This window comes from Ailuropoda melanoleuca, chromosome 8 (genome assembly GCF_002007445.2).
Source record: "Ailuropoda melanoleuca isolate Jingjing chromosome 8, ASM200744v2, whole genome shotgun sequence".
In the NCBI taxonomy this organism is placed as follows: domain Eukaryota; kingdom Metazoa; phylum Chordata; class Mammalia; order Carnivora; family Ursidae; genus Ailuropoda; species Ailuropoda melanoleuca.
The window spans coordinates 68681856-68698362 of NC_048225.1; the positions used below are offsets into that span (position 1 = coordinate 68681856).

At 54.2% G+C, this 16507-nt stretch overlaps 1 protein-coding gene across 12 annotated transcripts in view; it reads right to left on the reverse strand.

The window, feature by feature from the left end:
- Positions 1-16507, reverse strand: part of SDCCAG8 (SHH signaling and ciliogenesis regulator SDCCAG8) — a 239423-nt gene that overhangs the window by 3614 nt on the left and 219302 nt on the right. For 9 of the 12 annotated variants that reach the window (XM_034666639.1, XM_034666637.1, XM_034666640.1 and 6 more), the window contains 2 exons: positions 5537-5663; positions 4826-4971 (listed from right to left, as the gene is read on the reverse strand). In XM_034666639.1, coding sequence (XP_034522530.1) covers positions 4826-4971; positions 5537-5663 — 273 coding nt within the window. Of the gene's footprint in view, positions 1-4825; positions 4972-5536; positions 5664-16507 lie in introns of those variants that run through there. The other 3 variants (XM_034666643.1, XM_034666638.1, XM_034666644.1) reach the window with 2 other exon arrangements.

The window sequence follows — 16507 nt, forward strand, 5'->3', positions numbered from 1 at the left end:
GGTGGTCTCCGGTTCGCTTGGGGGGAAGGTGACCTCACCCGTTCTCTTCAGAACTTCATGGAACGTGGCCTTTGGGGGGGACCGCAATGTGGCAGAAGCGGCAGGGCACACGGCAGGCTGCCTCCGGGTCAGCAGAGCCCCAACCTCGCGCCCAGGAAAGTGGCCCACGCGCTCGTTGACCTTCCCGGGAATCCGGCTATTGGCGGGTGCAAAGTGGGCCCAGCGTTCACGGCAAAGTCACTGGCACACCCTGCGGTCCCTTCTCCCCTTGAGCTGTCCTGCCGGGCCTCTGACGACCACTGTTCTGTGCAGACAGAGGTCAAAGCCCCGGGTACCCTAGACCACGGGGACCTTGGGCCCGGCTCCCTGCCTCTGGACTCCCAAAGCCAGAAGAGTCCATAGAAGCCAGAGAAAGGAAAAGGCAGAGGCAGGAAAGCCTTCCTTGCAGAACGAAGGTGGGGCCGATGCTTCCTTGGCTTTCTGGAAAACAGCAGCTGGAGCCGGTCTTGGGACCCGCGGCACGGAGGGAGGCGTGGAGCCCTGGGCGCACACGGCGGGGTCAGAGTGCCGGGACGCCCGGGTTCTGGCAGCTCCCGCGCCCGCTCCGCCCACAAGCTCTGCCTATACTGGGGTCCCACACCTCCTGGGATCCGACCTTGTCGTCTTCCAGCTTTCTGGAATCCCGCGAGTCCCGCAAACTTCCTCTGCACATGGGCAGGTGTCTGTGTTTTATAGGGACCATGTTTCCATGGTAAATAGATTTTTAAGAATTCCCAAAGGACAGACAGTGTCACCAACAGCAGAGAGAGGAGCCTCTGGCTGCCTCATGTTTGAAAGCGTTAAGAATAAAGACAACACTGACATTTGGGGTTGTAATGTGACGGAATCACAGTCTTTTAAAGGCAAGAACCACTTCTCCACACTCCATGCAATATTCAGTGTTTTGTTCACTTGTCTAATTGGATTAAAATATTTAGCTCCCTTTAAAATCTTGATTGTGAATTTATATTGCAAAATGTAATGTCTGACTCAGGAAGCAATGACTGGAGCAAGTGTGCCTGAAGCAACAGAAAATCCGATTTATTTTTCCTCCACGAGTCTCATTCTGAAATTATTCGCTCTTGGACAAAGTGAACTGTTAAACGGAAGAGCAAGTTTGGCTTCAATGAAACCGTATGTGCTTTTCAATATTAATTACACACAGGGCCTTCCATGAAAAAAAAAAAGGAACCCACAAAAGTTAAACTGTGCTATTTGAGTTGCTCAGGGAAGTTTCTCTGAGGGTCGCGAGACCCTCATGTTAGAAACGCAGCACCAGGGGTCTCGTGTCACTCTTTAAAAACACCCCGGCAGCAGGGAGTTAATGACATTTAGCTGCATATGTTCAAGTGTATTTAAAAACTATGCAAGTCACTTTGGTTGACAGTGTCTTGTACACAGTTTTGAAAGAATCAGGGCAAACTTTAACAGAGTCAGTTTTTATTTGAAAAATATTTTCTGGGAATGTATCAGTGTTTATTTTTGAGACTGACAATTCGGGTGAAAATCAGAATAAAAACAAAAAAACAACAATTTGGTTGAAATCAAATTGTTTGTTTTCATCTATTTAGAATTCTTTCCAAAAAATCTTGGTTCATGAGGAGGCTTTCTAATTTATTTTATTCAGTGTATTTGCTGTTCTAGTCAAGCACCATCTGTCCTGCAGGTAGCTAACTGCGGGGACGCGCCCACGTGAGGTGGGCGAGGCCCCCAGGGCTCAGGAAGGACCCCCACAGACCTGCGTACACCTCCAGGTCCCATCCGGGCACCCCCTCCCCCCAGTGGGACCCCCGTCCGGTGACCCTCCCTCCGGCGGCCATTTCTAAAGCCGCCCTGCCCCTGGCTTCAGGTCACAAACGGGCCCTGCCTCCCCTCCTCCCCGCGCCTGGTTCTTCGCTCGTGACGGCTCTTGCCTGGCTCCTTCGATGTAATGAGATGATGTCCATGATTCTGAATATAATCACATGTGGCTGCTGGATCCAAGCACGAGTTTGAATCAAATTAGAAAGTCAGTTCACTGCCAAGAAGGCTCAAAAGTCACAGGGCCAACTGATCAATCACTGATAAGTCAATCTCAGGGAGCCGCTTCCCGACCATAGAGACGCTTCGTCTGCAGGGACTGGAAGGGAGCCCCTCCCCAGACTGAGCACTGAGCCTGGAGCCCCAGGGCCTGTGGGGAGGGCAGCTACAGAAAACGCAAACCTGAACCCCGACGTGTTGCCCAGTGAGGAGGACCTGCACGAACTCTCGGGGTACGAAGCCACCCTCTAAACGGACAACTTTGTTCTTTCCCGGGGCTCAGCCGCCACTCTCCCTGGGACTGATTTCCTCAGCTGGCGCCCCCTCCCTGGCCAGATGTTAGAGACCCAGCCAGAATCTCTGTCCCCCAAGAAGAGGAGACAGGGCCGGTGCCCAGGGAGGGCCGTGAGGCCGTGTCTGCAGGCAGGCGGCGTGGGGGTCTTCGGGGCTCCTTTCTCCACAACGACCAGCACAGCCCTTTAGGACATTTTAAAAGCCATTTCCTAGAAGTCCCCACCCGCTGCGCGAGGCAACAGAGTAACAAAGCCACTGCTTTTAGTCGCACGAAGAACACGGCAGACGAGAAGCCCTGAGCCGCGGCCACTCGACCAGCCCCGGCCTGCACGCCAGCGGCACTGCCGGGGAAGCGGGCAATTCTCACGGTTAAAACGTCACTGCGGCCTGGTTACGACTACGACCGGCTCACTTGGCCAGACATGTTGTGCAGGTTTCAGAACACGTGCAGAAACGAGGATAAGAAAGCCTTCTGAACGGACGGTGCTGTTTCCTGTCAGAGGCCACAGGCCGACCCAAGGCCTGTCCTCTGCTCCAGGGCCCAGGGCTTGGCACCTGAGAGCAAACCCGAGGCCTGAGACTCGGCCTCGGAGCAGCAGCCCAGGCCAGGAACTCCCCACTCCCTGTTGGGCATCCGGTGGACAGAGAGTTTGACACACGATTAAGTCCTGATGCTTAATCCATCCAGGCTGAGAAAATGGAAGCCTTTAGCTGAAGGTTTCATCTGTAAGAGAGATGAACCAGTGTCTCTCCAGGAAAACGGAGCGGGGTCAGTCACTCGGGAGCTCACAGCAGGCAGCGTCCTCCCATATCCCTGCTGGGGGCACATGGTGGCCTTGTTCACTTCAAGGGCTGGAAGCTAAACTCACAATTCCAGTTTATTCCATGGCCAAAATAGGTCTAACGCCACACTTGGGTAGAAAGAGCAGGACTTCGGTTTAGATATTCCACAGAGAGCTCACAAAACTGGATCCCTGCCTCTTCTTTGAACAGTATTTGCTACTGAAAGCCAACAGTCCCTCTATGAAATGTCTTTTGTCGTGTTCATATTACAATAATTCCAAATGTACTTTTTGAATCTGAAAGATCCCTTTAGAGGTAAGCCAGATGGGCTGGTGTCAGATAACTCAGGATGGTCAAACCATCTCTGTGGCTTCAGGCAAGAGAAGAAAGACCTGCTCGCTTTTCTGAGGATTTTTTGAGGTTTTGGGGGTTTTTTTTAATGCATTTTATGAAAATTTTGCAATCCATTTGGCAATTATCAGGTTTTTAAAGCCCTGGAAGAGGTTTCTAAGCATTGATGGTCCATGTTAACATCTGAGGGGCTGTGAGGTAGGCAGATGGGGAGTTAAAAGGGAAACCCTACAGGATAATGATCTGGTCCAGAATCGACAGGAAACTACCGTGTGCTCAGAGCTCGTACAGAAGACTCCTTACAAGTCTTATTCTTTTTTTTTTTTTTTAGATTTTATTTATTTATTTGACAGAGAGAGAGAGAGACAACCAGCGAGAGAGGTAACATAGGCAGGGGGAGTGGGAGAGGAAGAAGCAGGCTCCTAGCAGAGGAGCCTGATGTGGGGCTCGATCCCACAACGCCGGGATCATGCCCTGAGCCGAAGGCAGACGCCTAACGACTGTGCCACCCAGACGCCCCTACAAGTCTTATTCTTAAGCGGTTCTTGGCTCCTAGAGCCAAAGGATTCGCTCACGCTAGAAGCCCCTGTCCCTCCACTGTGTGCGACAGGAGCCTAGTCACCCACCTAGAGAGCCGGTGGCCCCAGCCCTTGGCTGGCTCCACCCACGACCTCCTACAGGACCGGCCCAGACAGTTAGGTTGTGGCCCAGGTCGGGCCTGAGCTCTTCAGAGCCTGCGAACACTTCAGAAGTGCTCAAAGCTCTGTGTCCCTCAAAATTTACCCAACCAGCTTGTTAAAATGCCGATTCCTGGCGTGTGTGAACAGAACCCATGTTCTCACAGTTACCTGCTTCTGCAAAGCTTCCCGGATGACCACGGCGCATGGTGTGAGAGGGTCGGTGGCATCAGGGGTATGGTGTGCAGGCGGGTCCCCAGGCCTTAGTCCAGTGCCTGGCTCTGGGGTATTCTCTTACTCTACCTGGAAAACTGAGCGGGACTGCGCGAGGGCTTCAGTGCGCTGAGTGGGAAAATTCCCTCAGAGGACAGCAGCAGCCCCCCGATACCCATTCGGCACATGTGGAAAGAAGAATGAGAGACAGTTTCCCACTCTTCTCCTTTCCAGAGGCATTCTTCCCATTAATCATGCCAAGCGCTCGCTGTGTGGGCACCTGGGGGCCATCCCAGTACGAGATCCGAAGACAAGGCGGAGAGCGTGGCCAGCCCGTGGACCACTTCATTACCCTAACAAATCGCCTGATGGGGCAGAAAGTAGAGCTTCTCTGACAGGAAGAGAAGCCATTTAGGGGAAGAAAGTCTCACGCCACGCAGCAGACTCACCTGGATGTTCTCCTCCCTCCACGAGCCCTGGTGGCCCCAGATCCACACTCAACAGGACAGGCTGGGGCTGGGGCGTCAGAATCAGGGGACGTCTGTGGTGTCCCTACCTGCCAGCTGTGCGGCTGTGGGAGCCCGGGTTTCCCTGTCTGCAAAGTGGCGACGAGAATCGATCTTGCAGGCTCGTTCAAGGGTGACGACAGCGCGTTCTACGGGAAATCTGCTGGGCTCAACTATCCAGCAGCTGACTTCGGACAAGACTCCTGCCGGCCACTCACCGCAGCTCCCCCAGTCGGCAACACCCCTTTCCTCAATGACTCAAACTGCACACAGCCCCAGGGGTGGTTCGGAGCCCACTTCCTGCAAAAAGCCTGCTCACCACGACAGCCCTCTGCGTCCTTCCACGGGTCGCGCCCCTCAGTGTGGCCCTGCCGAGTCAACGGTTGTTCTCGTGCACAACCTCCAGCTCCCTAAAGAGGGCAGGCCCGTGGCCCACACGCCCATGTCCCCCACTGCTCCCGGGCATAGTCTGCAGAGCCCCTGCCAGCTTACGAGCTGCCCGCTGTGACCACTGGGCATCTCCCCGGTCGCGCGCAGCTCCGAGACAGGGAACGCGAAAAAGCCCCACTCGCAGAGCCTGCCGCGTTCTCTGGTGGGAGAGCCGGCCCGGAGGCCCCCGCGCCACCCCCACGCCTGCGTGGCTCTGCACGGTACCTGGGATCTCAGACGTCCCACCTCCTCCGACAGGCTCTGTCTCTCCAGCAGGAGCTGGCTCTGCTTGCTGAGAAGGTGCACCAGCTGCTGGGCTGTGGCCTGGCTGTGCTTGTCCAGCTGCTTGAGCCTGCGGACAAATCCAGCGCAGAGTTAGGGATGGGTCCTGAGACGCGGGGGCAGCAAGCTGTGGAGAGCAAGGGGGACAGTGGCCAACTTCAGCCCTTCGATGCGTTCCACTGCTGTCTGTGCCCGAGGGAAGCCCTGGTTAGTGAACCAGGGGCTGTAAATCCAGGTGACCCTGAGGGGCGAGGCTTTGGCCAGCAGCGGGCCCTTGGAACAAGCAGTGATTAAGTTGAATGGAATCGTATCAAATGTGAAAGGGAATCAGGAGCCATCTCCGGGAGCTGTCAATGAGGAAACACACACATAAGGTGGATAAGAAGAAAAACGGAAACCTTAAACTCAGAGAGGTCGAGGACGAGGGGCCTAAATGCCTCCATTGTTCAGCCGGAAATGTCTCTGGCAGGCTGCACCAGACAGCCCGCCCTGGCTGGGGAAGTGCGCGAGGGACAGCAGAAACACTGAACTAAGGGCTTTCCATTATTAATCACTCAGTCAATCATGAGCTCCGGCATCGCTGACCAGATGTCTTTAAAGATCCTAAATTTGTCATTCTGCTGATGGGCCCTCCTCTCCAGACTTGCTAATTCACTCAAACTATTATCCTCATTTGTCCACAGACGGCTTCCTACAGCACACGCACCCCTGGAAATGTAGGCTTTGGATTAAATTTAGAGTTGCACAACTACCCAGCCCTGTTCTGGAAAGAAGTTGGCTGCGTCCTGCACCCTTCCTCACGCACCAAAAGCACCAATGGTGAAATTAACTTGTATTTTACAAGGAAAGGATTTTAAAAACTCAAGAGTCATTTCAAACTCCAGGCTGCGCGTCCAACACTCACCGAGTCAGAGGCCACAATGTGATGTGCAGACATCAGGCTGCCCCCGGGTTAAGTCTTCCTGCGGCTTGCCGAGCTCCTTGTGCGCTCCCAGCACAAAGAAGCATCGACAAGGGCAGAGACTCGGGCCTTGGGGTGGGTGGACTCCTTCCCTAACCTAACAGTAGGCGGCACCAGCAGACAGGTAGAGCTGCATGCTGGGAAACCTAACGCCACGCCGGTGTTGCTCACGCTCTCCCAGGCTCTTGCGCTACCAGCAACCCTGTCCATTCTGAGACTGCACCGACCGTGGGCCTTCTCGACCTCGGGAGGATTCTGTGGGCATCACTGCTCAAGCTGTCCCGAAGGCACACGTGATGCCGCTCGGGTCCCCACCCGGGTCTCCTCCTCCTCACACACTGGGGGAAGAGCAAGGAAGGAGCCAGGGCAGGGCTTGGTTCTTCCCTCCTGTGTGTGTAGCTGTTCAGGGAAGGGTCAGGTGCTCCGGCCCTGACTGGCCTCCCAGTGGCCTGGATCAGGCTGGGGCAGAATCAAACAAACGATCTCCCATCCAAGTGTGAGCTCTTTCCTGCTTCGACACTGTATACAGGACGGTAATGCCCCCTTGCCCCCGTGACCCTGCCTCTGATCCTGGTGAAGCCAGGGCACTGCATTTGGGAAGCCCCTTCTGTCCCCAGAGCCACCTATCACACTGTCACATGGGGACAATTTCCCCCGAGAGCAGTCTCAAAACCACCCCACAGGTGTCAGACTCCTGCACGGTCTCCTGGACAGAGAGCAGCGGAGGGGCAAGCGCATCCCAGGGCGGCAGAGAAGCCCAGCCAGGGGGTGCGGGGCAGGGGCACTCCGCGCGGGCTGACCCACCAACAGACGCAGGCAGCCACCACTCATTTGAGCAGCTACTCTGCTGCCTGGCATTGGAGTGGGTCCCCTAGAAGATGCAGCGTTGAGGAGAAGAGCTTTTTCCTTGAGAAGCAGACAACCCACTGCTCGGACACCTGAATCAGGCGAGAAGCATCAGCAGCAGCAGCTGAGCTGTCTCAGCCCGTGGGTGGCTTTCCCCCTCCAATCGAGTCCCGGGTGTGGAGGCAGCCACAGGCGAAGCTAGCCAGGTCGTAGCCCACTGGCTTCGTGCTTGCTGGAAACAAACGTAACAGAAACATGCGATAAATCGGTGACACCGTTAAGGCTTAAAGGCAACAAGGCGCCAGGAGTGGACTTTCTCCATGTGGTCCCTTGCCCTGTGCTTTGATCAAATGGGATAACAGTCCTCCGGACTGATGGCTTCAGTATGTGTTTGTGGGCTCCCGGAAACCTGATCCAGAGCTGTGGGCCGAGCCAAACGCTACTCTTTCAGTACAAAATGCCGGCCACGGGCTGGCCACACTGGCTTACAGCCAGAAATGGGGCCAGTTCCTGCCTAGACCCTCCTCCCTTGGAGCCCCGAAGACCTAGGCCAGGCTCTGTTGGCCATTTTGCAAACCACAGTCTTCAGATCCCTGCGGCGGTTACCTGAGAGCACCCAGGCCCCACCCGGAGGGGTTGAATCAAGTCCCTGGGTGTGGTCCCGCCAGCACCACGGACGTGAGGAGGAAGGACCTCGGGAGGGCTGTGCCTTCCGTCCCCCCCACCCCCAACTTCACAGCCAGAGCCAACTTGAAAACCCCGGGCAGTCAATCTTGGATGCTTTTCTCCCTTTAAAAGACATGCTCCCTCCTTGTTTGAGACCAGCCTCTATTACGTCACTCCAAGTGCAGCAACGAAGTCCATCACAAGCTCAAAAACGTAAAAAACAATAACCAACCCAAACCCACATTTGTTAAAAGACAGAAAAACAGAAACAAAGAAACCCAGATTTTAGATAAAAGGGACTCCAATAAGGAAATAAATTTCAAGCAGCTTTCTCGAGGTGTTTCATGAATATCGGGAAGACCTTTTTTTTTTTTTTTTTTAAATTAACAAGTTATTTTTCGGAACAGCCGGCCCCAAACACCGCACAACCCTGCCTATACTCTGTTCTTGGAGGTTTCACTACCATCGGTTAGAAGAGAGATCTTGGGGCGTCTTTGTATTGTCCATGCTGCTTATGGCTTCTGTTTGTCCTTCTAAGGGCACGAGCTCAGCCAACGCCAGCGCAGCCCCCACCGCGGACAGCGGCTAACGCTTACTGAGCCCTGACTTCGTCCCCCGCACAGACCATCCAATTAAAAGGTAGGTGCTGGCATCCCATTTCACAGATGAGAAGCTGAGGCTGAGAGGTTCAGTGAACTCACACAAAGCCATACAAGAAGCTGTGGAGCTCGGAGGTGTTCTTAACTCTTGTTAAGGGATGGTTCATTCATCGAGTTGATTCAACAAACCAACCGGTTAACCCTTCCTTGGTAAGCACCTCATTTGCCCTGCAGCCAAACCAACAGATGTGGACCTTGTCCTCTGGCCAGTGGTGGTCCCCGCCTGCACCGAGAAAGAGACGATGGAAGGAGGGAAAGGCCTGGGGTAGAAGTTCTGGGGTCGGGGAGGTACCCGCGAGCCGTGCACCCACCGAGCTGCTCTGCGGCCCGGGGCCTGGGGCCTGGGGCAGGTCTGGCTGGATACCTGCTGAAGCGTGAGGCCATGAACGCGGGGCAGGACTCACCCAGGAAAGCCTGGCGAAGGTTTTCAAGTTTGTTAAAAATACAGGTACCCTTGGGGCACCTGGGTGGCTCAGTCAGTTGAGCATCCGACTCTTGGTTTCCGTTCGTGTCATGATTGTCAGGGTCCAGTGATCAAGTCCCCAGTCGCTCCGTGCTCAGCGGGGAGTCTGCTTGTCTCCCTCTGCTCCTCCCCCTGCTCCCTCTCTCTCTCTCTCTGTATATATGTGTATATATATGTATGTATCCCAGCCCCCCGTAAGCCACCAGCTACCTGCAGTGAGAGTGAAGAGGCCCAGGCCACATGGACAGGCGAGCAGAGGACAGGGAGCCAGCAAGCCATGGGGACAGCCGACCGCGAGGAAGGAGGAAAGCCAGGAGAGAAGAACCTGGAGCTTAAGGGAAGAGATGCTTTCCAGGAGGAAGAGGGAGACCGTTCTGGAGAGGGGGACAGGGGCTTGGCTGAAGGCCAGGGAGCACGGGGGGTACAGGCGGTGGAAGGCGCTTGAGCCCGTGGGCAGGAGAGAGGGCAGTTCCTCGAGGCAACGGCTGCCAGGCCGCCCGAGGCGGGAAGGCACCCGCAGCCGAGACGGAGGCCCTCCTCCCCGAGTCAAGGGGGCATGCGGGCGGGGGAGCAAGGGAAAGCCTCTGCTCCGAAGCCCTCCTGGGCTGCCCCGGTTCGAGGGCACAGAGGTTCGTCGAGAAAAGCAGCAAGGTGACGGGGTGATGGCCAGGGGGCTGCTACGAAGGGTGAGCGCATTGGCCAGGGAAGGGGCAGAAGGGCCGAGCCGAGGGAGGGCCTTCTCATGCAGACACGGGCGCCCTGACTGGCTCTCTGGACGATCTCACCCCATCCCGGGCCTGCAAGGACTCCTGCTCTCTGCTCTCCCTCCGAGGTTCTTGGCACTGGGGGGGGTCCCTCCGCCTGGAGTGGGACCCCTCCTATGTTCAAGGCTCCGCTCCCAGCTTGAGTGTCATTGTGACAGCTTGCGACTTCCTGCTCTGTTTGGGTCCCTTGGCACAGAGGAATTAGAGGGGAGAGTGGGGCTGCCCTCCCCAGGCCTGCTTGGGACTCTGCCTGGGCAGCAGCCCCTCCTACAAGAAGGACCCCCCCCCCCCGCCCTCTGCCCAGCCTGCAAACCACACCCAGGCAGGAGAGAGAGGGGGAATTCTCCCAACTTGGACCTTCTTACCCAAGGCCCGTGCACAGCTCATCTCTGGACCGGGCAGCTATTCTGTCCCTCCCAGATACCCCCGGGACGTACTTGGCATCTGCCCTGTGTGGTCACGGCACCCAGCGGAGCCGCGGCCAGGCCAGGCCGGCCCGGGGCAGGAGGCCAGCCCTCCCCAGGAGGCAGCTGGTGTGCCCCTGCCCTTGAGGTCACCAAGGGCTCAGCCAGTCTGTGAGCAAGGGACCCTCCGGGCCACTCTCTACCCCGGGCTGGGCGGATTGCAGGTGTAGGGCCCGGTTCCTTAAGGACCCGCCGGTGTGTAACCGCCACCAATGGGCAGAAGTGGGGGCCGGTGGGGGAGAAGAGCGGCTGCAGCTAGGCTGGGGCAGAGCAGGCAGCACGGGCTGGCCGGTGCAAAGGCTCCCCAGGGGTTACGGGCCTGTGGGGCAGCGGTTACCATGGGAACGGGTGGGCCTGGGTTTCCAAAGCCCACAGATCAGATGTGAGGGGGCTGCTCTGTGCGCCGGGCCTGGACACAGCTCTACTGATCCAACAGGGAGCCTGCCCACCACACCCCGCCGGCATGATCAGAACCAACATTGTTTTTTAAATATGCAAGACTTCAGGATCACATGGCACAAGTTCATAGAGCTGAGTGGGCTGGGTAAGATGGCTTATGCAAAACAGAAGCAGTGCAGGCTGCCAGTTCTGGTCCTGTGCTGCAGACACTCATTTGCTATGAATACTGTGAAAGCAAGGGAGTACATATATTTAAATTTTTTTATGTTGTATGTGATATATTCAAAATATATGCAGTGTATAAATAAGTTATGAGGTATAATAATCAAATGAACACTTGTGAGGCTCGTACCAGCACCCAGGGGCCACCGCCCACTTAGCATCCCCCAGGCCCGCCCCTTCCTCAGGAGGGGGCCAGCGTCCCCACAAATACATGTTTTTAGATGAGAGGTTTTCGTCTCCCTCAATAGTCTCACCCGGCAGCTTCCTACCGATTGCTGTGGGTTGGCTGGTTGGTTGGTTGGTTGGTTTTTCTTTCTTCCTGTTTCTGTGTTATTTTGGTTTGGGTTTTGGTGGTGGTCAAATGTCCTTGATCCTAAAATGTCTTCAGACTGGAGCCCCTTCCTCTGGTCCCTCTGGCCACAGTAAAGATTTGCCCTCCCCTTCTTAGACAAGCGTTCTCAGATGCTCCAACCCACGATTTCACTGGGACAGGAGGCCTCCTCATGGAAATGAAGAACAGTTTTCAACCAACATACGGATTTAAAAGGTGCAAATATCTGACGATAAAATACGCACTCACTTCTCTACTATTCCCAGCGAGTAGTAAGCATTTTACGTTTGCTAACTCATTTCACCGTCCTAACAATACCAAGAGGTAGGTATTACTACCATCTGTGTCATTTCAGGCTTGAGAAAAGCCAGCACGGACGTGAGTCACGTGTCCAAGCTCAGACAGCTAGCCGGGGAGAGCCAGGACGGCCAGGCCACAGACGACATGCTCCTTGCTCTGTGTGTCTCTGTCGTGGGTGCGACCACCTCCAGTCTCCTGGCCCGGAGTCTTCCATGCCACCTCCTCCCTCGCCCTTCCAGTTCACATGGCTCCGACTCCTGGCCCCTCATCTCTCCCCATCTTTCTGCTTCCCACCATCCCGGCCATCCCACCGTGCTCCCATCCACTTACTATCATCGTGGCGTGTCTGCCATTCCCACCGAACTCACTCGGCTTCCCCAGTGGGGTCTCGTTCAGCTCCCCATCCCCAGCACTCAGCGAGGTGCCTGCCTTTGAGGCTGTGCTGGATAAATGCGTCAGAATGAAGAAACTCCTTACCAATGGACACTATTTATACCAAAGAGAAGACGTGAAATTTCATCTATGGTCTCAGTTTGCTTTCATAGGTGACAACTTTGAAAGAGCATAACATACACATTAAAAAACTTGAAATATGCTATCGAAATGCACCACTAACTTAAAAGAATCCTAGAGCAGATGAGTGCCTGCTGCACTTGGATACGGAGAAAGGACTTCAGAATCCCGCCACGACCTCCCTATTCTCCTCAGGCAGGAGGCTTGATCTCAGGCAACCTCACATCCTCCATTTCTAGAAGTGAGAAGAGAATACCTCCAGACCTCCCGAATCAGCAGCTCTGGGGTGAGGCCTAGGAGTATATACCTTCATAGGTCCCCTGGGTGTTCTGGTACCTTCTTGAGAGTGGGAATGACTGACACTCGATAATTCACAGTATTATTCCCACATACAAAATGAGTTCCCAGGGAGAATATTTTTTTTCCCTGTGGCTCCAACTTTGAGCCTCCAGCAGCCAGCTGTCCAATGGAAACTGCCGTGTGCTCCCAAGCCTGGAGGTCAGTTGTCAGAAGTCAAGCAAGCACGTGATCACGCTGAGGCTCCGCCCACATGAGATGAGAGAACAAGCCAGAACAGGGGTCAACAAGCATCACACCCAGGGCCCACCCACGGCCTGTTGTGTATGGTCTGCAAGTGAAGGGCAGTTTTTACATTTTTAAATGACTAATTTAAAAAATCACAAGAAAAATAAAGTTTTGCGACACGAACGTTCCATGACATGTTGATGACCCTTCAGAGAGAAGTTTGCCCGCTGCTGGGCTCGGGGATGACTGAGTCATGATCCCACGGCGCCGTGACTCTACATGGCCTCCCTGTGTCCCCGTCTTCAAACTCTGCAGCCGGCTCTAGTCCTAACAATACCCGTTGCCCAGCGTCAAGTCTGAACACCCCAGCGCCCCCGCCAAGTGCTCTCGGTAATGAACTGGGGTCAACAGGCCAGATGCGTGTGCAGTTGTACACTTGCTTCCGATACCCGAAAATCGCCTGCCACAATTTCCGTAATTCCGTGTCATTGAAGTGCTTGCACAGAGTCAGCGAGAAGAAGCCACGTGGTGAGAAGTCGGGAACACACTGCAGCCCGTCACCCTCGCTCACACATGAGGGCAGTTTCCATGGTCGCTTTGCCATTCCAACTTCCTGGGCTCAAATCCACCCTGTTCTGCACTGATTGTAACAGAGTCATTCACTCTAAAGATCCTGCAATTCTGGGGAGAATTACATTCCCAGCAAAGGTCATTTATATTCCTGTGGGGCCCCTTTAGTTTTTTACTCCCTCAAATTTCCAATCAGCTTTGGCTGCCTGTGGTAGTGGAGTGGGGGCGGGGGCGGCCTAGGGGCAGCGAGTGGGGGAAAGCCCCCCGCTCTTCTTTTCAGAAGGATCAGGTCATGTGAAAGCTGAGGGGCACTTAGGGGTCATTCAGTCCAGCCCCTGACAGTGAACACAAGGCCCACGGTCACACGGCCTGTGGGTAGTAAATCTAAGACCGAAGTCCATGTCCCTTGACTCCAAATCCAGTGCTCTTGGAAGCATTTCTGAATCCTTTTGAAAAAGGCCTGACTCCTATCCCATACTACAAAAAACCAGGATTTTAGGCATGGGCCATGAGAAAGGTGACCCACTGGGTGACCTAGTGGGAGTCAAAGGCACAGAGTCCTTCTCTGAGGACTGGAGGTGGGGGAGCCCCTCGGCCAGCGCTCTTCCATCTGCCTCGGGGGGGCGGGGGGAAGCCAGTGTGGCCTTTGCTTTTGGTTCTTTTTCACACTTCCACTCTGTTGCTGACTTAGAGTTTGGGGACTGTAAACACTGCTGCACCGATGGCTACGAGAATTCCGAAACACGGGGGCACCCGGGGGGCTCAGCCGGTGAGGCGTCTGCTTTGGCTCAAGTCATGATCCCCGGGGTCCTGGGATGGAGCCCCACGTCGGGCTTCCTGCTCAGCGGGGAATCTGCTTCTCCCTCTCCCTCTGCCCTTCTGGCTGCTTGTGCTCACACACTCTCTCTCCAATAAATAAATAAAATCTTAAAAAAAAAAAATTTCTAAACACTGTTTCTGTTCTTATCTTGTCACCAGTGCGTTTGTGGACTCCTCAGCCTGGATGCCACACTGAGCAGTCCAGACTGGTGTGGGCAGGAAGGGCACACACAGGAGGCCCAGAGCTCTAGACACCCACTTGTCCCTGCGGCCTCAGACATTGTCACCTCAGCTCTCTGAAAACAGAGCTTCCCCTGGAAATGAGCCTCAGCTTCCCCACAGAACACCGAGAACATCTGCTGTGTCACTGCCTTGTCAGCCTAAAGAGGGGCTCTGTGACATGGGCCGAGCTTGCGATCATCTTGGAGGGCCTGGCAGGAAGAAGGCATCCTGCACCCTGAAACAGCAGGGACCAGAGCTGATGCATCCACAATCTTAGACTCTAAAGAACCTAGGGGACCCCTTGCCTTAAGCCTCCGTCCCCTTTAGCCAGCTCTTGTTAAAGCAGAAGCCGTCAAGGAGAGCACAGCTCCACTGGGCAAAGTGAAATAGGACAGAGGAATGAAAACAGCTGAAAATCCCAATGTTCGCAGAGTAGAATCCAGGCCACATCTGGCTTGCGGCCATTTAGAAGCCTTAGCAGAAAGACCCAGACTGCCTCTCATGTTGTTCCCTACCTACGCCTAAACTTAGATATCCTAAAAACTGTTTATTTGGAAATAATATCATGCTTATGAAAAGCTGCAAGAATAGTACAAAGAATCCCACATACCCTTTATCCAAATTCACCTACTGTCACCATTCCAACCCATTTATTATTCTGTTCTCTCTCTCTCCCTCTCCCCTTCAAACACACACGTGTGCGCACACGCACGCACACATGTATGTATATTTTTTATTGCTCTCGGAGCCATCTGACAGCAAATTCCATGAACCTAGACCTCAGTGTATGTCCTAAGGATAAAGACACTCCCACAGACCCTAGTATAGGACCAACTGCAGTAACTGCAACAGGAATACAATACCTTTATCTAACCTATTGATTTCCAATTTTGTCAACTGATCCCAAAATGTGTCTTTTCCTCTTTTACCGAAAAGATCCTTTGCACTTAGATATCATGTCTATTTAGTGCGCTTTATCTGGCACAATTAAAAGATCAGTTTTATTTTGATGAATGCTATTTGTAATGCAATCAAATGTCTTAGAAGCAGGCGTGGAACTATCAGAACGCATGCGGCTCCTGCCCAGTCGCCCTCTTAAGTGGTTTTTTTTTTTTTCTTAAAGATTTCATTTGTTTATTTGAAGGGTGGGAGGCGCAGAGGGGGACGGAATGAGAATCTCAAGCAGATGCTGTGAGGAGCGCGGGGCCCGATGGAGGGCTCGATCCCACGACCGCGACATCATGACCTGAGCCGAAACCAAGAGTCAGCCACCCTCAGGCGTGCCGCAACCCTCTGGAGTTGTCTCAGCAGTGTGGTGTTTGCATGAGGATTCATGTCCAGCGAGGTCCCCTGGTGCTCCCGGATGCTCAAACCCTCTGGGAGCGGTCCTGGACTTAGCGGGTCCGCGCTGTCTGAGCTTTCTATCTCCTTCATGTTTGACCTTTCTTGCGATGGGTGAATTGGTTACAGAGGTGTGAGCCAGCCCACGCCGCTAAGTAACCAGATCCTATCACTACGGAACGCTGATTGGCACACATCTTAATTAGGTTTTAATGCAAGTAATTTGATAAGTACTCCTGGCCATCCACTGCGGAACTGTCAACGCTGAAAGCTTTTTATGTCGCTCCTCTTCGTCTCTAGTCTATACCCAGGCAGCCTCCCTGCTGACCCTTGTCAAAGAACCCCATCTGCTGGTTGCCACGGTAACTGAAGGAGACCAATTGAGCTGAACAGAGTGACTCAGAAATAAAATCTGCGGCCAAAGGACTTCTGCTAAGAGTAATAAATCATTTAGTAAAAGGGGGTCCTCCACACAGTGATGAATGTTGGGCTAACGTGGTGGCAGAAGTCTTCCAGGGCGGAGCGGAGCGGGGGCCTGCTGGAGCTCGTCTGCTTTCCGGGGGCTCGGGCCGCAGAAGGAAGAGTCCGATCCTGCCAGGTTGCAAGCCATGGCAGGGGAGAAGGAATCAATTCCATCGACAGTTTACTGTTTGGGCTATGAGATGCTGAATTTTAAAAGTGTCAAGAGAACCAGTCTAGGCTTCCAACACTCCTTCCTCTTTTTTTAAAAAAGAGCACCAGCAAAGAAAACGCCCCAAGGTGCTCAGGAAACCCATGTGGGCCCGAGGAAGGGGGCGGGGAGAACAAATATGAAGGCTGCTCTGGAGTAAGGACCTGCCACAGCCTCCC